Source organism: Antechinus flavipes, chromosome 3 (assembly GCF_016432865.1).
Source record: "Antechinus flavipes isolate AdamAnt ecotype Samford, QLD, Australia chromosome 3, AdamAnt_v2, whole genome shotgun sequence".
NCBI classification, from domain to species: Eukaryota; Metazoa; Chordata; class Mammalia; order Dasyuromorphia; family Dasyuridae; genus Antechinus; species Antechinus flavipes.
Window position 1 is genome coordinate 418,518,820 of NC_067400.1, and position 21,642 is coordinate 418,540,461.

General features: G+C 34.7%; 1 protein-coding gene across 8 annotated transcripts in view; it reads right to left on the reverse strand.

The window, feature by feature from the left end:
* RAPGEF4 (Rap guanine nucleotide exchange factor 4) overlaps positions 1-21,642 on the reverse strand; it is a 329,401-nt gene that overhangs the window by 229,817 nt on the left and 77,942 nt on the right. The window contains exon 1 of one of the 8 annotated variants that reach the window (XM_051991063.1): positions 15,932-16,296. The exons of the other annotated variants lie outside the window; for them this stretch is intronic. Within the exon in view, the coding sequence (XP_051847023.1) occupies positions 15,932-15,943 (12 nt within the window). The 5' untranslated portion in view covers positions 15,944-16,296. Of the gene's footprint in view, positions 1-15,931; positions 16,297-21,642 lie in introns of those variants that run through there. 8 annotated transcript variants of the gene reach the window in all.

Genomic DNA, 21,642 nt, shown 5'->3' on the forward strand with positions numbered 1-21,642 from the left:
ATACTGGGAAGGATGGAAAGGAATGTTATAAATTATCTATACCTATGTTTTGAAAATAAAAAGCTTTAATAATAATAATTTAGAAATATCTGGGTTCTAATCCCATTTCCTACAATCAGTATATGAACCAGGACAAAACCCAAACTCAACTTGCTCATCTGTAAAATGGGAATAGTACCTGGCTTAGAAGGTTGTCTTTACATACTTTTTAAACCTTAAAGTTCTATATGTCAAATACTATTATTATTACTGTTATCTCATTCTTTTGATATTTTTCAATGAACTTCAGGTAGAAAGAGGCTTGGGATCATTGGCTATTTTTGTATTAAACATTCTATGATCAGTTGCATACATGGATAAAATAATTGCTTTTATGATTCAATAAAAGTTTTAGGATACAATTTATAATTATTACTAAAGTACCAGGAATATTATTGCCATTATTAACTAATACAGAAGGTACTCTATAAATACCATACAGCAAAATGTTATTTCTTACCTTGCCATGAATTTTCACTAATTTAGAGCACTAATGACTCAAAATGTCTACATAAGGTAGTCAAGAATCAAAGCCAAAGGTGTTGTAAGACTCATTGATTATAAACTAGAGCACAAACTAAGTACAAGGAAGAGAACAAGAATCAAAACCAGAAGCTTCTAGGTCATTATCCAAGAAGAATCAGCCTAGGGTTGGTAGCCAGAGCTTGCCCTGTACACTAGCCAGCACTTGATTACTAGAAGGTTTCACACTGACTTTAATTCTATCTGAGCATGCCCTGCCTCACTTTTGGCTGAGCTTTTGTGCTTACATCACTGGGGAGTGTGTGCCCTACTTAGAGAATCCTATTGATCTCCTAAAAATAGAGATCCTTTTCTCAATTTCACTCAAAATATTAATATAATCTTTGACTCCTTCTTCTTTGACATGACTTATGTTTGATCAATTACCAACTCATTTTTGTGATGTCTCAGAATTGTTCTTTCCAGTCTATTCCGGATACAACCCCTAAATACAGGCCCTGTGAACTCATGCCTTCAATATATGGCAATGACCTCAATACTTCTATGCATCAACATTCCCCTTAAGCATCACTTTTTATTTCTGACTCCTCTTCAGTACTTGCAAAATCTCCTATTACCAACAGTACAAAACACATTAGTCTGATATTCAAGGACCTTCATGACTTGGTTTTAATTCATCTTTGTTTTCTTATTTTCCACTATTCTCCCATATAAATTCATTGGGGCTCCAATCAAACTGAGGTAACCCTTGACTTAATGATGTCTTACATAAGACATTCTAGGTAATATGTTGCAACCCATCTATACCTGTAATCCCAAAGGCTTTGGGTCACTCTGAAATGTGGTATTCCCATGACTTTGTGGCCATACAAAATTTCTGTTGGGAGAGGAAGATTTGAGGGGCATGAGAAACTGGTATCCAAAAGAAGAGGTTTTGGTAGGAAAGATGAACCAGTTTGGGAATAAAGAAAGTTCTGAGCAGTTTCCCAAGTCTGATTCAGTCCTATCTCCTTCTTTTGTTTAACTGTCATTATTACAGATCCTGAATTTGTCCTTCTCACTTTGTCCTAGACATAAGATTTCCTCAGATCAAGCTGACCAATGTAAGGATATGATCTCTCCTTTCTTTTTTGGCTCTAAATCACATATTCAATATCAGAATCAAATGACATTCTCACTTGCATCTTTTCTTTATCTGCTGCTTGGAAAGGGGGAAAAATGGGAAGTCACAGAGTTCTGAAGGATATACCAGGACTAGGAAATGTTATGTGATTTTGTATTTCTATAACACCAAGCATTGCCCTAAGCCTGTCCTTCTTACAGTATATACTGAAGTTGAAATAAAGAAAAGATTTAAAAAGGATCACAATTCTTCATCTTAGTTCTGGCAGAGGAATCAATGATTCCCAACTGCCAGCTCTGCTGGAAAAGCTCTCCAACAGAGCACCTCTTGTAGGAAAATGAAGCCTAACAGCATGGATTGTTAAACTAAGAACTGTAGCCCTCATAATATGAGGCTGTTCCTTCCATAAGTGTCTCTTTCTTGATTTTTCACCTCAGTTGATAAATTTCTACCAGATGGAACACAGACAAGGAATTAACTAAATGTTTGGATTCAATTTTTTCATTCCTGCTCATGAGAATCAAGATGTACTTTCATATTAACTCTGCCAATTTTTATTTCTGCTAATAATAATAAAAATAAAAATAATAGATAGTATTTATATGGTATTTTAAACTTTTCAAAACACTACATGTATTATATGAATTGATCCTCACAATAACCTCTGAGATAGGTACAGCAATTATTCTTGTTTTATAGATATGGAAACTGAAGTTGAGAAAGGGTAAGTGACTTCCCCCAGGCCCTTTTCTGCCTATATTTCTGATTTTAAAAAATTAAGCAACTGATGTCTATGACTCAATAATAATAAACTACCAAAACCTATCCTAGAAAAAATTTTATTATCCTATATACTGTCATCTTTCAAATATCTTGTACTTCTTGTAATACATTCTCTGTTATACATAGCACATATAGTAATTTTCTTTAAAAATATTTTATATACTCAATAATAATTTAAACAGAATTACATTGACAAACACAAAGATAACATAATTAAAATCATAATAAAGCCATAAACTATCTGCTATCTAAAGTATATCCAAATGAAAAGTTGATCTATATAAATTTCAGGGTTTTTGGTATTAGGTTCTGTTTTTTTTTTCCATTTGGATGCTCATTGAATTTTGTTGCTATTATTTTTCTATATTTCATTGTACTTAAGATGCATGCTATCTTGATTCTTTTTTTTTTTTTTTTGCTTGCTATTACTTCACGTGTTATCCTATCTTTATATTGGTTAAGAATGACAATCCTTAATTCTTTACCCTGAAGTTCATTCTTAAGATACTTTTCAATTGCCAAAAATCATTTAAATTTAAATGACAAGAAGCCCTATGTTGTTTAGGTATTGCAATGAGAAACTGGGTAAGCATGATTTCTTTAATTTGACAACATATCACTACAGTGAAAGATGCTGCTACACAGCCATGAGCTATTTTTAGCTTTCTCTGTATTTCCTGATTTTACCTAGATGGGATGTATGCTAAGAGCTGATTTGTCATCTATCCCATCAAAATAATTATGGCCTGACTGGTCTCTATGTCACATCCTGAAGTCTCTTCAAATTACTCATCATTTGGCTAAAAGACAGGAAGTGCTTCTTTTAGGGGAGGAAGCCAGAAAGGAATCTACGCCTAAAGACAAGACGATTCTTACCCAAACAGTGTTATTCTTGTCCATCAGGCAACACCCAAACAAAAGCAAGTATAATCACATCTGATAGGAAGAACAGAGCTTTGTGTATGTACCAACATTTCACACCTGCATTACTCACATGTTGTTTGAAGACAGATGCACAGTATTCAGTCTTGGAGACTTATCAATAATAAAAGTACAGTTACACCTATATGTGTAGTGTCTCCTTTCTAGGAATACCTGACTTTGATTGGCTCCTCAAATATTTCAATCAGCCAATAATAGCAACTGCAATAACATAACATGATATGGGAACATTCATTACAAAAAATATATGGATATAAATGGGATTCAGACTCAAGTCTGTTAGCAAAGAACAAAGTCATAGCTTCAAGAAAGAGCTTCTTACAAGGAAGGTGGAGTTGGAGTTTCTTAGCCATGGTCCTTCCTTCTTCCTTCCTACAGGAGTTTCACATCATCTGTATCCATTGGCCCAACTCGTTTTTCACAGCTCAGCCAGTTTGCTACAATTTTTCTCTAAGCCTATCTCAAAACAAGAAACTCAGTCTGGCTGAAACATCAAAATCTGCTGCTGCCCTGAAAATATCATTCTTGAACTTTCTTCCACTAACTCCTCTTTGTTCGAGGGGAAACTAGCTCTTCTGTTCACTACAACCAATATATAATATGACAAAGAGATGTAACAATGAACTCTTATCAATCTTTTTACAGCAATTTTTTTGAAAGTGACAATTCCAGGAACACTTCAAAAATTCAGAAATCTACAATTTCAAAGAAAATGCAGCTTTTAGCAATGGTCATGTATAAGTACAAAATGTTTTCCAGAATGCTTGTGCCCATTCATAGATCCCCCAACAGCACATCACAATTAACCCACCTATATCACTTCTAGGCTTATATCTCAAAGAAGAAAAATATTCTATATGTATAAAAATATTTAATAACTTTTGTGGTGGCAAAAACTAGAAAGATACTGTCCAACAAATGAGAAATGATTGGATAAGTTGTAGTATATGAATAGGAAGGAAAATTATTGTGCTGTAAGAAATGAGAAATAAATGATTTTTAAAAGACATGGAAATATTGATTTGAGATGATATAAGCAGAAACAGAAGAACAATTTATACTTTGACATCAATAGCATGAAAATGAACAATTTTGAGGGATTTTATAAATTGATGGACAATGAAATTAATAGAGCCAGGACAAAAATTTATACAACTTTGTTATGCAACAGTTATAAACAATTTTGAAATCATAAGGTATGATTAAGACAAGGATCATAGATGATTCTTGAGGACCAATGATGAAATATATTATCCATTACAAAGAGGTTTAAATGTAGAATGAGAAAAGATGCTTTAGATGTATAATTAGAAAAACATTTTTGTGTATAACTATGGAGGAATTTATTTTGCTTGACTATGCATATTTTTTACCCAAAAAATGCCTTTTTTCTTTTTTTTTAAAGGTAGGATGGAGAATGGAAGATAGAGAAAATAAAGGATTTTCTGTTCATTTTTTTCAGAGAGAGAAGTAGGGAGCATATTATACATGTAAAATGTGGCATGAATTTTCAGATAACTTCACTGGTTTATTTTGTTACAAAAAAGACTTCTCACAAAATGAGAGTATTCTGTAAATATCTATCATATAAAAACAAAGAACACCAATAAAACTGGAAAAAGAAAAAAAGGAAAGAAGAACCCTTGATTTCAGTAATATGAATAAGCCATGTAGAGTCTCTCTATGCCTTATGAAATTCTCTAGAAGATGATTAAATATTCATTACCCAGCAGCAAAATGATGATAAACTTCTCTTTCAAAATACAAATAGGAGTGTCTATATAAATGTATGTATGTATATGTGCAATAATAATATAAAAGAAAATATTAAAATACAAGGATAATATAATGTAGAATCATGTGCATATAAATACATAAATAATACATAATAAAATCATAGTATTAGCCAGCATTTACATGATACTTTTAGACTTACAATGCTCTATCTACATGTCATTTCATATGGTCTTCACAATACCCTGTGTGTATTTTAAAAAATGGAAGTTTATCTATATACTGCTAGAGCTAGTGGGAAAATATATGTTGCCAAGATGATTTTGTATATGTTGCAAATTAATTTGCTAAATTAAGAAATAATATTTCATACCTTGGCTCAATATCTTTTATTAGATGAAAAATTACTTCCCCCACAAATAGGTCAGTGATTGAGACTGACCTCACCAATGAAAGGCAAGAAAAATTCCTTCACTCAAGATTAAGGAGAGTTATTGGGAAAAAAAGTGGTCTCTGGCTTTCAGTTCTTGCTCTGCAACTATCTCTACTTATGCCTCTTTTTCCTTTCCACAATATTCTGAAATCATTCAAAAATTATAGAGAAAACATGAAATAGTTTTTTTCTGTCTTTTCTTGTTTCTGATGTAATTTGTTTCATCAAGGAGAAATTGGTTATAGTTATTAAAGAGATCTTATCACCATAAAATTACATATTACCAAAGACTTTTAAACAAAAAAAATGAAAAAATAATTCATTTGCATATAAATGCATTCTGAGGATAATAACTATATGGTAAGAGAGGTTTCACAAGTTGGAAGATGTTTCCTATTTAGCTTAGTATCTCACTTGCTATTCTTGTATTCTGACACTCTGAAAGATCTAAGATTTCATCTGAATGAATATTCTTCTTACTAACAAAAATTGAAATACCCCACCTTATTAAGTATTCTTTATGAGCTTCCATGACCAAAAGTATTCATCACTCAGTAATGAAATATGTGATAATGTGTTTCTCCAAACTTAACTAAGTAAATCCTAATAGCAGGTACACAATCTATTCCCCAGATCATATTCAGAGCTTTTTGGGTTTGGTAGAACCTTTCTGAACTTGTGTTCCACCAAAATTGCCTTTGAACATTCAAGATCAATTTCACATCATAATGTGATATTGGAAAATTTTAAGCCATGCTACTTAGCATGTTCACATTTACATTTTAAAATTCTAATTCTGTTATATCTTATCAAAGCTAACGATTCCTATTGATCTTTGACTATAAAGATTTAAAAATATTTAAATTATTTTAAATTTATTTAAAATATTTAAATATTAAAAAATAAATAAAATAATATTTAAAAAGTTTGAGGACCACTGAATATGCTTTTGCTTTTACAATTAAGAAATATCATTTAAGTAATAACTTCCCAAATTTGAAAGTGGATATAAAATGAAAGAGAGAAAGGGAAAATGGAGCACAGGATATGAATACTGAAAGGAATCTAGTCCATGAAAAAATTATATATGTGTGTGTGTGTGTGTGTGTGTATGTGTGTATATAAATCTTGATAGCTGTATTTTAATACAATTGATTTCCTATGTGGTCCCATGTATTTTATTTGTCCATTTAAAAACTGTATTCTGAGAAGTGGTAGTTCATATAGCCTTACTAAATTGCCAAATAAGTTCATGTCATGAAAAAAAAAAGGTTAAGAATCCCTGATCTAATCTCTCAGGATGCCAGAAAATGCCCTTTTTAGGAATATCAAACTAAATATACAACAGAGAATCATCCTAGACTTCTTACTTTTTATATTCAATCAGTGCCCATGCTTCATTTGATTATAACTTCAGTCAAATCATTAGCACTTTCATGTGGCTATAGAGCATCAAGAATAGAACAAATAATGAACAAACCAGCAATAGAGAAGAAACTGGTAGTTGAACAATGAAATGCATTTTAAGGAAATATAGACAACGTTTGCAAAAAGAATTTTGTTCCTGCTTTCTCTTTCTGTCTCGGGTTTATGTTAACTCTAATTTTACAGACCTGAAATCTTACCCAGCTGAGAGAAATTAAGGAAAAATAATACTGTATGTCAACAGAATACCTTTCCCCAACCCAATTTTATGAGCTCAATTCATAACAGCTGCACTGTCAGCATAAAGATTTAATTTCTCCAGGGCCATGGACAGAAGGTGACACATATCATCAGGGATGCTTGCACTGATAGGTACAAATACATCAACACAGGAAATGTGGGATATATATGAAGCAAAAATAATTCCACACAACATGAGAATATAAGGTTATGGACAATTCTGAGTCATAAATGGAAAGACTCTCTATTTACTAAAACTCCATATAACAACCATCCATTTATATATTTTCTTTGTTCATTTATTACTAATATCCATGTACATTACCATTTTCAAAGGAACATACTAGGGCACAAATATCTAATGAATAATAATTTAAACCAGTTTTGCTATTAGGACTTTCCATGTATGAAAACAAATTTCAATTTAAACCTTAGTTTTTAGTTATCTTCTAGTATTGTAACGCCACCTAAGAGGAGGACCAAGACTCTAATTTTGTGTCAGTAAGTCCTGGGCTCAAATTTCATCTCAGATATATATTAATTGTGTAATCCTGTCATTTAAACTCTTCCCTGTTTCCTTGCCTGCAAAATTGGGCTAATAAAGCACTAACTTCACAGACTGCTTTGCAAATCTTAATGCCTTATATACAGAATAAGGATCTGGATCTGGGATTTTACTGATAGAGGTGAGGCGAGGTAACAAAACTCCTTCTTTTATTGCAACTTCTATAGAAAACCTTTCTGGATCCCTTTTCATTCTAATGCTTTCTGTTGATTATCCCCAACTGATGCTGTGTATTCTTTTTTGACCATAATTGCTTTACCTATTGTCTCTGAGGGCAGGGACTGTCTGATGCTTTTCTGCTTAGCTCAGTGCCTAGTACATGTCTATTATAATATAGATAATATATTATATTATTGTTGTCTATTATCTGTTAATAAATGTCTATTGACTTATAATTGCCTCTAGCACCAAGAATCTACATGATTTGCAGCAGCTCACATTGCTGATAAGCAGTCCTCAATTTATGAGGTCCACAGAGATGGAAAGTAATGTCTGAGGTCCGAATGAGAGTGAAAGGAGAACCCTAAGACCTCTAAGTAAATCTAGGGCTATCAGAACTAAATTTCACATAAATTTCCAGAAACACTTGCTATGCTTTTAGTTTGTGCAAAGTAGTTTCCAAAATTTCTTTTCTTTATTATAAGAGGAGGTTATAAATTCTTAACACGAATGTTGGTATCAACCTGTGGAAATTTAGTTGAATAAGAGTTATGATCATTAAAAATAATTTTTAAAATATTCTTCAGAAAAGAATGCTAGAGAATGAGTTAAACTGTGATAGACAGGTCTATTAATTAGTCAAAGGGCAGTTTCATAAAGTTACAGTCATTTGTTAAAAAAAAGAAGCATCACTGTCTGATTTGAGCAGTGACAGAGCAATGTTGTGACAGCAGCACTCTGAGACAAGGGGCCATACAAGCTTCTCCACTTCACGCTGTCAGCTCTGACCCTGCCAAGTTTTCTGCAATGTTTCTTCATAGCCTCAAAACACCCTGTGTTTTGGAAGGGTATATTGGTAGAATGTCAACTCTGACTGGGCTACTAATGGCTACCAAAAGGGCACTGAGTCCTGGCTGGCTAATACACCACATACCTGCCTGCACAGGCCAGCCTAAATTCAAGGAGACTCACTGCCAAACTGGCTGTAAGACAATAATTTTTTTTTGTGATGGTATCTCTCAAACAAGGGCAACTAAGTGACACCATATAGTATCAGGAAGACTCATCTTCCCGAATTTAAATCTGGCTTCACACATTTAGAAGCTGTGTGATCTTGAGCAAGTCACTTAATCTCCATGTGGCTCAGTTTCCTCATCTGCAAAAGGATCTAAAGAAGGAAATGGCAACTACTCCAGTATCTTAAACACAAAAATCTCAAAAAGGCTCACAAAGAGTCCGAAATGACTGAAAATGACTGAACAACAACAATAAAACTCTCAAAAGGCCATCTATTTCTACTAGCAAGCTCTTGAATTGAATGCATGAAGGGAGAATCCATTGTGATGAAACTGCAAGGCCTTTAAGTGTTGAAGTGTGTAGTCTTGATTGATGGCTTCAATCTGCTGAGAACTTTTTGAATGTGATCTCAGTAGCAAAACAGATAAACGAGGTTACATTAAAAGGTTCAGAAGTGCAAGAAAATCTCTCTGCAGCACTTATTTTTATAGTTACTTTGAGAAAGTGAAAGTCCTACAAATTTTCTTTTCTTTCCTTGTGTCTTAAAAATAAAACCAAAAAATGAAATTAACTCTAAATTTCTGCTCCATGATTCTATGAAAAGTCCAGTCACTAAAAGAATCTTAACATTGTAGTGTTTCCTAAAATTAATTTATTGTCTAAAATGGCATTTTTATTACCATTCATTAAGCATTTATGGAATACTTAGTAACAGGAAGAGATTGGTAAAATTCTCTTCTATATAGTGTATGGGAGGCAAAGCGGCATAATGGATATAGGAACAATCTCAGAATCAGGAAGTATTGGGTTCAAGTCTTGCCTTTGCCATATGTTCTAGTTATAAAATTAAAACAATTCAACTTCTCAGTGTCCCCTGAAAACTCTTTGAGACTGTCATAGAAGGGAATCTGCAGGAAAGGAATTTTCTCATTGGGAGTGTCCTAAAGTTTAGGACTTTGACTGACATAAACTTAGCATCATGGATCTAGATACTGAAAGGGACCTCATGTAATCATATAATCTAGTCTTTTCATATTATAATTGAGGTAACTGAAGCCCAGGGAGATTAAATACATTGCCCAAAGTTACACAAGTAATAATCATCTCAGACCCACAATTTTAGATTCCAAAGTCAATATTCTTTCCATGGCACTGCATAGATTTGGACAAATTAAAAAAAAAAGAAACATGATACTTGAAATATAGTTTTTGGAATTCAAACTAAAATGGTATTTTCCCCATCATTATTGCAATTCTGATACCTGTAGCACTCTCCCCTTCTCCTGACTATAACTCCTCTCCTCAGAAAAGCATACTTTTGTAGATAAGAATATACTTGGAATCCGAAGTTTTAATGGAGTAGAATCCTTAGGGATCATCTAATCCAAGAGTTCTTAATCCTTTTTGGGGGGCATGGATCTTATATCTATTCAAAGGAGAGCTGAATTTCTCTTAGTTGTTGTTCTCCAGGTCACAAACTCCAGTAAGTGTGAAGTCTTAAGGGACTTAAGCCTTAAGAGAAGGACTTCTCCAGAAAGATGTTATGGTAATCACATACATGTGCAGCTAGTGCTGGGAGGTCAAAGCTAAATGAGCTTGCCTCTCCATCTCTGGCAGTCCTTATTTTTGGTGCTTTTTTCTTTAAGCAATTGACTTTGTAAGTTCAAACATTGTGGAGTGATTGTGATTCAATATGCTGAGAACTTTTTGAATGTGATCTCAGTAGCAAAACAGATAAACTAGGTTACATCAAAAGGTTCAGAAGTGCAAGAAAATCTCTCTGCAGCACTTATTTTTATAGTTACTTTGAGAAAGTGAAAGTCCTACAAATTTTCTTTTCTTTCATTGTGTCTTAAAAATAAAACCAAAAATGAAATTAACTCTAAATTTCTGCTCCATAAGTCTATGAAAAGTCCAGTCCCTGAAAGAATCTTAACATTGTAGTGTTTCCTAAAATTAATTTATTGTCTAAAATAACATTTTTGTCATTTTAAGTGATGGCGGCAGCATCACCTGCCAGACAGATTGATTACAGAAGCATCAAGAGTGGGTTGTTATCAATAGATCAATAGAATAGATTCTATAAGAGAAAGGATGGCCTCTGGAAAAAAAAAGTGGTCCAAGCCCAGCTGTGTTCACTAGAAATATGTTGGAACAGTGCTGTAGAAAGAGTGCTGGGCCTGGAGTCTGGAAGTTTTGACTTCACATGGATCTTCAGACATTACTAGCTACGTAATTCTAGGTACTCAATCTCTGTCTATAGCAGTCTCCTCAGTTGAAAAATAGTGCCAATGGGCTGGTAGGTGCCACAGTGTGTAGAATGCCAGGCCAGGAGTCAGGAAAACTCATCTTCCTTAGTTCAAATATGGCTTTAGACACTTACACCACTTTAAGGGCAGCAAGAGAGATGAAGTCAATGGCTGGGGCTTCAATTTAAATGAAGTAGGGTAAATTTTACTTGTTTGTCAATGCTGAGACTGCACTATCACAATCTATGTACTTTTCCTCTCAAAGAGGGAAACCTAATTGTGACAAAACCCAACTCCTAAGATTGTGCCTATACTTCTTACTTCTCTCAACTCCTTTTATTTTTTCCATATTATATATCTATATTTATATAGATATATATAATTGGATCAAAGATTGAAAACCGAAAAGGAATTCAAAGGATATTTATTGCAACCTTTTCATTTTTACAGTTGAGGAAATTAAGACCTCCCCACAGTTGTATAAGCCTCTATCTTTCTCTATTTCAGTGAAAAACATTACTTGCCAAAGCCACATAGCTAATTAAACTAACATATTTTAGTGAGTCACACAAACAAGTTCAGACAAAGTGAGCTTGCTTTAGGTAAAACTATAAAAACAGAGATTTCCTTCATGCCTAACTTCCTACCCCCAATAAAATGTGTCCTCTTTTTCAGCACTCCCTCCACACTATTTGATTGTTCATTTTTTTTTATATTGTCCAGTTCTTTGTGACCCCATTTGGGGTTTTTTGGAAGAGAATTTGAAGTGGTTTGCCATTTCAGTTTCTAGCCCATTTGACAGATGAGGAAACTGAGGCAAAGTTAAATGACTTGCCCAGAATCACACAACTAATAAGTGTCTGACTCTAGTACTGAATGTAGTCCACCATGGTGACGGCACAGAACAAGATGTGGTACTAGACACAGATTTTAATTCAGGAAGATGAATCTTCCTGACTCCAGGACCCCTACTATTATCTGTTATACCATCTAGCTACTCCTTCCCCACATAGTACTGCCCCTTAATCAGGAGCTAGTGTCTTTTGAGCAATTAAATAGTGCAGTATATAGAGACTGGAGACTGGGAGGACCTGTGTTCAAATACAGCCTTAAGATGGATTTGAAAATTTGTATAAGTCTAGACAAATCAAACAAACTGTTTGCCTCAGGTTTCTCATCTTTTAAATGAGGATTATAATAGTTCCTATCTCCTAGGGTTGATGAGATGTGAAATATAAAACACTTAGTATAATACCTAGGACATACATGCTATCTATAGAAATATTATTATTATAGCTGAGCTTAGAATCAATTGCCTTTGGCAGAGTCCCATGCTCTGTTTTTTGCTTCTTCTCTCCTATCAAAAAAAGGCCCTTCCTAATTTTGCGTAAGATGCCAAATGGGTCAGTTGAGTTTACCAATTTTTACTTTATTACAGGGAAAGCTCATTGGTGAGATGAAGAGGTGAGAGCTACATATTTGGAAGTACTTATGATTAAAAACAAAAGACAGCAATAAAACAAGAGTCTCCTTTATGCCAATTTAGCATTTTATCTCTGTAGTCTATACTCTTATTAGTATATTATATATATTATATTATGTAACTTACATTATATAAAATCTGTATATAATTGTCTACTAATTTTTAATAAAGGCATCTAGCTGGCACAGTGAATAGAGAACCAGGTCTGGATTCAGGAAGACCTCAGTTCAAATCCAGACTTAAGACACTTAATAGCTATGTAATCCCGGGCAAGTCATTTTAACCCTGTTTGGCTCAGGTACCACTCTATAAAATGAATTAGAGAAGGAAACAATAAACCATTCTAGTATCTTTGCCAAGAAAACCCCAAACAAAAAATCAGATACAATTGATATGAATGAACAACAACAAAAAAAAATATTAAACTAATGTAGGCTCAAGTATCAGTCACTTAATATGTTTCTCCCTCATGATGGCATTCAACTTTTAAAAGGGGTTACTGCAGACCTAATTTGAAACTCTGAAATTCAGCAGGAAAGATTTTAGATGGGCAGTAATACATTCATCAATACCCTTAAATCAGATTAGATAGAGTCACAGGTTTCAGAGTTAGAAAGCACCTTAGCAATCATGCAATCTGACATGGTCATTATACAATAAGAAGCTGAGGCCCAGAACAGTGGAATGTCTTGTCTAAAATCATATCGTAAGTTATTAGCAGAATCAAGAAGCAGGTCCTTGGATTCCAATTTCTGTACAATTGCCAGTAAGTAGGCAACCATCAATAAAGCCCTGAATAAATTCCTCTGTCAGATCTAACAATCAAGATATTATCACAAAGATCAGGCAGAAACTCCAATTAAAAAATAAAATTTTTGAGTGAGAGAAGAAAAAATGAGCTGGAGAAATCTATACATGTCTGGCAAATAACAAACACCTTTCACACTCACAAATCCCTGCCAGAGTGCAAAGAATGCCAGGCAATATTTGACAGCTTCAAAATACTTTCCAATAGCATTGAGGATAATCAAACCACATCATTGCAAAAGATGAAGAAATTGCTCCAAGTACCTGTCAAACATTCAAATACTTCCATTTGTCATGATGTCAGCTGCAGTACAGATTTCTCAATTTTTTCCTTCTTCATTTATATGCACAGCTTTTGTGGGTGGGAGTTCTTTGAGTAGAAAGAAGTAGAAATGGTTCTTTGAATTTAGAGGTTTAACCAACATTAGCTTGTTAACTCTCAACACTACAGGTGAATAGGCAATCATTAGCACCAACATTTTGCCATAGGTTTACCAAGAAAGATAGCTTAGAGCAAGATTGACCCAAGCCAGAAACAGATGTTTGTGTCTGTCCAGACCACCAGACCACATCAATATTCCTTTTGCATGATTAGACTCCCATTTACTGGTTTGGTCTCTATCTTCCCATTCCATTCAAAATGCCTCCTTGGTCTGAGGTCAGCAAAATCCTTTGGGGAGAACATTCCTAAAGCAATTTTGAAAGAACAAATACTGCAACCAGATTTCTCTCTGTTTGTTTCTCAGTACAAGATACTCTAATCCAGGAATAGAACCAGAGTTCCTCTCAATGGTGGGGTTCCAGTGGTCAGAATAGAATGGGGAGGAAGAAGAGACAAGGAGGAGCTGGAGTAAGGAGAGAAAGGCTGGAGGGAAACATAGGGAGATGGAGGGTAGAAGGGAAAAATAGGGGGAGAGAAACATAAGGGTGGAAGAAGAGAAACAAGAGATGGAAAGACAAGAAAAGAACAAGATAGAGAGAGACAGAGAGAAGGAGAGAGAGACAGAGAGAGAGAGAAAGAGAGAGAGAGAGAGAAGGAGAGAGAGAGAGAGAGAGAGAGGTGACACAGAAAGAGACACAGAAACAGAGACACAAAGAGAGAGTAGGAGAGTCCCATAACCACATTGTTCCTCAAAAGTCATACCATAGTTTCTTCCTGAAAATCTTATTTGCTTTTTTTTCCCATGATTGGAAGAGTGTTGGCCTAAAACAGGAAATATTAGGATAAATGTCTGTGGCTAATTTTTAATAATAATCTGAACAAAATGGACTAGAGATTTTATCATGAACATGACCTCTTTTTCTTCCACAAAGAGCTTTGGGAATCAGAGCTGTGTGCTACCCACATGTTTAAGCATGAGAAAGCAGACTAAGGGTTCCATGTCCTATGCATGCAGCTAGTTAGCCCACAGATTTATCAGTACTCATTTCCTAACTCTGTGGGACAGTATTGGGGAGGGGGGCACTATTTCAGTTCTCTCTAATTTGGTTGCCCAATACATTGCCCTGGGAGATGCCCTAAAACAAAGTACTTAGCCTGATAAAAATTCTTTTTGCCTGTGGTTGCAATACAAGTTTGTCTTGGATAGAATACCACAAGTAGCATCAGTTCCCATTTACTGATCAACCATGTAAAAGGGCAAGTGAAGAATATAACCACTAGATGAATCTGAAGGGTAAAAAGCTTCATGGGAAAGAGGTCAATGGACAGAATTTTTGTGCTGAGTATATTTTCAGAATTTCTGCTTAGAAGAACTCAAAGACAGCCAGATCATCAGCACACCATCCCCTACTACCCTGGAGGCATCTCAGGTTTAACATCAATGCAAAGAAGCCAGTCACTTCTTACAACACCCCACCACCAGCCGTGCTGTGCAACATCTGGGCTTTCCCTAGAGTTTTGATTTGATCTGTCCTGACTCCCCTGATGATCCTCTGAAAGATGAGGAGATCACAGATTGAGAAGGTCTATGGCTTCAAACTATAAATAATGTAAAAAACAGAACTCCTAATACATTAAAGGACACACACTGTCTTAGAACCATAGGAGAGAGTCCCACTGACATGCAGAAGGTGAAGTATAATAGCATTTAATCTGTTCCTTTGACCAAAGTTCATTTCTAAAATTATATGCCAATCAAATGAGTTAAGTGACTAATTGAATATTAATACTTATTTTTAAAAAGCTATTTGTGGCCACTTCTCTGTTTTCTACCAAAAAAAGGAGGGGACAGGGAAAGACTGTTTCATTAAACACCATATCCCCCATCATTAAGAACAAATAGTGCTTTCTAAGATTTGTGAAAACAAGTTATGTCAGAGTATCATTGTTCAGATCCAATGGGACAAAAATCCAGAAATTTCAAATGCAATTTCTCAAACAATACATGTAATCAGTTGCATATTTTTCCTGCCTCCCCCCCAAAAGAATAAAAAATTGAGTTCTGACCTTGTAGCGCATACGTTCTCCTTTTGCTGACTCTCAGTCAGAGACACAGTGAAGCCCTAGTCTTGATGTGGATGGCAAAATCTATCTCCATAGTAAATTTCCTCTTAGTAACTCTTAACTCTTAGCATTATTTCTGTCCATGAAAAGGAAACTGGTGCTTATGTGTTATCCAGGGAAGCTAAAGTGGTCAGTGGCAATAGGAAGAGACTTCCTCTTTTTTTTTTCTTCTTTCAGTTACCTCCCAACAATTTCACTCCCTTCCTTTCTGGATTTGAATCATTTTGTCACTGAATGAAAAGGAAGTAGAGTCTGAGGATAGAGCAATGAGAGACCCTTGGAGTAGACATAGGAGACAAATAATCTGGTCAGGCTTCCGCTTGGTTTGAAAGGATCAGGACTCTGAGGGGTGAGGCAAGAGAGCAGCCCAACAGGATGTGTGTGGCCAGAGTTCCTGGCGTGGAATCTTGGCTTTTATGTTTATTTTTGGATATGTTTTTCTTAGCCTTTTGATGCAATTTTCTGAGCTAGGAAATAACCTTACAGAAGCCCAAAGATGCTATATGAGTAGGCATTTGTCATAGGAAGGAAGATGGATTTTTAATCTCTCTCTCTCCTATATTCTCCAACTTATGTATCATGATACTGGGTCATGTGTGAATGTTACAAGTGGGCTAGCTGTCAGCAGTTAAGTTGATCAGTCCTTTATAATCAAAAAAAAAATGTAGGGCTTGTTTCATAGTTTGTCCTTGTATTCCAATTACTTAGCCAAGCACACAGTAGATGCTTAAAAATATTGATTGATTAAAGATCTACTTCTAACAATATAATTGTGAGGTTATCAGCAATTGTCAAAAGTACATTAAACAAAACAATAAAACCCTCAAGCACTTTTGAGAAATTTCATGGTTTAAAATTTTGATTTTGAAAGATAGAGAAAGATAACAGAACTAGTTCCTACCTGGGCAAGAGCAGATGTTTCTGAGAAATATAGTTCCAAATGGAGTGTTAAAGAGCAATGGAGCAGATTTAGGCTCCCTTCCCTGAATATTACTTTATTTACAAATTTTTCTTTTTGTATTACCTTCCTCAGGTTTCCTGTCTCTGACACAAACTATCCGTGTGACTCCAGTTGCTTAAAATCTCAGGTAGCAGGGCGCCTAGGACTATAAATTGCAAGGAAGGTGCCAACCTATATCGATAAGTTCCTCACCAGGAACTGATTCAAAAAAGAATTGTCTGCAGAATTATTTCAATAAGGCCTGAAGATATTTCCATGAACTGATGTTAAGTAAAGTGAGTAAAATGAAGATAACATGGTACACAGCAACAAGATCATGTGATGATCAATTCTGATGGGCCTGACTCTTTTCAACAGTGAGGTGATTCAGACCAATCCCAATAGACTTGTGATGGAGAGAGCCATCTTCATCCTAGAGAGGATTATGGGGACTGAATGTGGATCACAATATAGTATTTTCACTTTTTTGTTGTTGCTTGCTTTCTTTTTCTTTCTCATTTTTTTATTTTTTGATTTGATTTTTCTTGTGCAATATGATAAATGTGGAAATATATACAGAAGAACTGCAGATGTTTTATATATTGGATTACTTGCTATCCAGGAGAGGGTGAGGATAAGAAGGAAGGGAGAAAAATTGGGATCACAAAGTTTTGCCTACGTGGATGTTGGAAACTATCTTTTGTGTGTATTTTGAAAATAAAAAAGCTATTATTTAAAAAAAATTAAAAAGAACTCTGTGTATGTGTGTTTTCTGTGACAAATACCTGCTCATATAGTATCTACAGGCTTCTGAAAGGTTAATTGTTTGTTATCAATCATCAAGCATTTATTAAGTATTTATTATGTTCCAGTCATTTTGTGAAGTACCGAGAATATATATACAAGTTGTCTTCAAGAAGCTTACATTCTAAAGGGGAAAGAAAACACATAAAAGGAAGTTGAAAATCAGTCGCGGTTAGACAGGGAGAAAATACCCAAATAGGGAATATATTGGACAAAATATTCATTCAATCAGCTGTAGAACCCTGAGAAGAATGGAATAAATGTGCTGGCCGAGGTACTTCCTTTAAAACAGAGGTTCCTAGAAGAAATTAGAGAGCTAGAAGCCACAATGGTGGCGTCATCTTCCAGGTGTAAGGCTGCTGTGACATAACAGAAAAAGAAATTCAGAAAGAAATGAAGGAGAAGAAAAGAGCATGCTCTTTTACATGCACATATAAACTTTAAAAAGATGTATCCTTTCTAAAAGGGCATGTTACAGTAAAAGTTTCAGCGCTGCTTCTGTCCACTATTCCTTTCTTCACTCAAAAAACATTTTTTGTTGTTGTGGAGTCTTTTCAGTAAGGTTCATCTCTGTAAGCTCATTTGGGTTACAACTGATCCTGACAAAAACACTGGAGTGCTTTGCCATTTCCTTCTCAAGATTATTTGAGAGATGAGGAAACTGAAGCAAACAGGATTAAGTGTCTCAGGTCTACCCACTGCACCATCCACTGCTCCTATCAACTACAAGGCAAATGCTGTGCTAGATACTGATGAAACAGAGAAAAATGAAACACTACCTGCTCTCAAGAAGTTTATATTCTATTTGAGGGAAGAACAATATGCATACAAATAAATAAATAAATGCAAAATATAGATAAATTAAATTCAAAGTAAATTTTTCAGGTAGGAGAAGCAGCTCTAATGACTGACAGGCCCCTCAAGTTGCTGGCATCTGAGATTAACTTTGAAGAAATTAGCGATCATGTGAGGTAGCAGAGAGAAGAAAGGGCATTCCACACCCAGGGGACAAAGCCACAGAAGGGGAAAATGAAATGTTTGGTACAGGGAACAAAAGCTAAGTCAGTTTGACTGAACCATACATAGAGTCTAGAAAGGAAGGCTGGGGCAAATTGTGGGGAGCTTTAAATGATAAATAGAAGAGTTTTAATTTTATTTTAAAGACAATAAAAAGTTGTTAGAATTTAGGAATATCAGCTATGAGCTATGATGGATGAATTAAATAAAGGAAAGATCATATATTGGAGTCTAGATAGGAAGTGATAGAAATAATTGGCTAAGAGTTGATAGGAAACTAAATTAGAGGGATAGCCACAGAGTAAAAAGAATGGGTTGAATGTGAAAGATGTTATTTAGACAAAATTGGCAAGACTTGTTACATGATTGGATATGAGGGATGTGGAAGAGTGAAGCATTGAGAATAGCTCTCAGGTTGTGAAAAATAAGGCAGAATTCTTATATTCAAAGTACTGGGAGTATAAGAAAAATAGATGTCTTTAAGGCCATAGAGTCACTTCTGTGTAATCATGTACACATCATTTCTGACAAAGGAAGCTTTATTTCTTAGCTTCTCCCCATGACCAATTAAAAATAACCTTGTTTATTAGTATTACTGTTATCTGAAAATGTATTAGCTAAGGGGATTAGATTACAGGGCTTGAAGTCAAAAAAGACTTGGATTGAAATTCCACTCTTGACTCTTTACTGATTGTTATGATTTAGCAAGTGACATCTTCTACCTACCCCAGACCACTCCCTAGGACTTATCAACTAAATCAGAAAATTGTTGGTAGAAGTAGTTGATGAAGCTTTCATGACTCTATATTTGAAAAAAAGCATCATGGTAATGGTGGGATGAGCATAGGGTTTACTATGAAAGAACCATCTCTGATATTTACTATTTGTTTGACTTCAGGAAAATCACTTAATCTCGTTGGGTCCCAATTTTCTCATCTACAAAATTAAGGAATAGAGTTGATGACCTAGAAGATCCCTTTTAGATGTGTAATTCTATTAAACATATTTTTCCCACTGCTTTCCCCTGTGCCCATTTAAAAAGCAGATAAGATCTGGGAATTTGTGAAAGTTTTCAATGCTAGCTCAATTAGCCTTGTCTTATATTGTTTTTTATTGTGTAAGTAAAATTGGAAACACTCAGAACCTTTCTAATATATACATCTTATATACATCCCTCCCTTCCCCCTCCCCCCCAGGAGCCATTATCCATTTGTCTCTATCAATTAATATAATAAAATAAATATTCTCACATGATGCAAATGATCCTTTTCACTTCTTTATTGTCCTTTCCAGTTCCCAGGCTCTTTGCTAATAAAAATTGTCTTTCCTTATCTCCTTCCCTATTTCAGCTTCCAATTTATGGTCCTATTTAGGGGCATTATGCAGCCTTACTTTAAGGTCAGTTCACCTTTTCTTAGCTTAAGTGAATTGTGACAATTTATTCTGCTTTAGTCAATAATACTTTACTCCTTTCACTCATGTTTGATATTAATACTTATTAAAATATATAACAGGGGAAGGAAACATCTCATTTTCAATACTATCACAGAAAAGCAAGAGATGATAGCCAGGCCCTTGAATTACATGTAGAAAATTAATATTAAAAGCTACCGCATACCATTTTCAGTTCTTGAGACAATAAGAATTTAAACTCAGTGAAACCAGTGGCACTTTATACCATCAGTAAGGAAGTTAAATGACAAAGTGCTGAAGTTAAGTATAGGCTTGGGAGTCTTAAACCAGTTATTAATATTTGATCCAAGATTATGGGTATTTTTGATTAATGGTAGCTCTTGATATATAAATATAAAAGTGATTCATTATCTAATTCTATAAAATCCCTTCCAATATGTGTAAAGCAAGATGATTTTTCAATGGACAAGAAATCAGGGGTTCCTTTGTTCTCTTCCTGACTTACTATTCCCACATTAGGTGTCCGGAGAGCTAGTAAGGTATTTTTTTTGGGGGGGGGGTTTTAAAAACTTTACACATACTGCATACATAAACTGAAAGCAAGAATCAGCACACTGAGTATAGAATCAGCATGTAATTATTGTTGATCTTTCATAGACCTAAAAAAGGGTGAGTAAGAAAATTATCTTTCGCATTGTCTGAGATGTATTTGGATTAAAGTATTTTGGCATTGGTCTAACATGAAATTGTTTATCTATGTGTTAATACTGTGCACTGTGATTCTGCCAAAGAACCTTCTACATGTATCATAAATTTGAAATTCTTGTGAGATCTAAGGATTCTTGAGTATCTAAATTTTTTTGGAAATAAAAAAGTGATAAAAATGCAACCATGAGGTTTTTTTTTAAGGCAATATTTAAAATTTGATGTCTGTAACATAAGAACAGACTTTCTAAATATAATTGTGCCCTAAAACCTCAGGATGATAGAATTTCAGAGTAGCATAGGGCTAAGACATGAAAAAAAAAGAATCCCCTCTGGCAAGAAGTCACTATTTGAGAACCTTTTATAAGGGAGAACCCTCCTCTATCTTATACCAGTTCATTTTGTTTTAGGACAGGAAAAATGTCCTTACAATAAGCTAATTGCCAAGTGAATCTAATACTTCTAATATTCTTCCAATACAAAAGACAACAATCAAAGCCTTTCCCTACCCTCAAAGTCTTCTCTTTTCTAGGCTAAACATCCCTAGTTCCTCCAAATGATTTTCATATTGTTTGAACTCAAGACCATTAAGCTACCTTGGTTCTGTTCTTCTAGGTATTTTCCACTTTGTTAATGTCCTTCCAAAAATGTGGTACCCAGAGCGGAACCCAATACTCCAAATTTAGCCTGGCCAGCATTTCCTCTGACATACTGCTTTCATTATATGTTAACTAGGGCATAGCCACAAATACCACTATTCAGAAACTGTGATCAG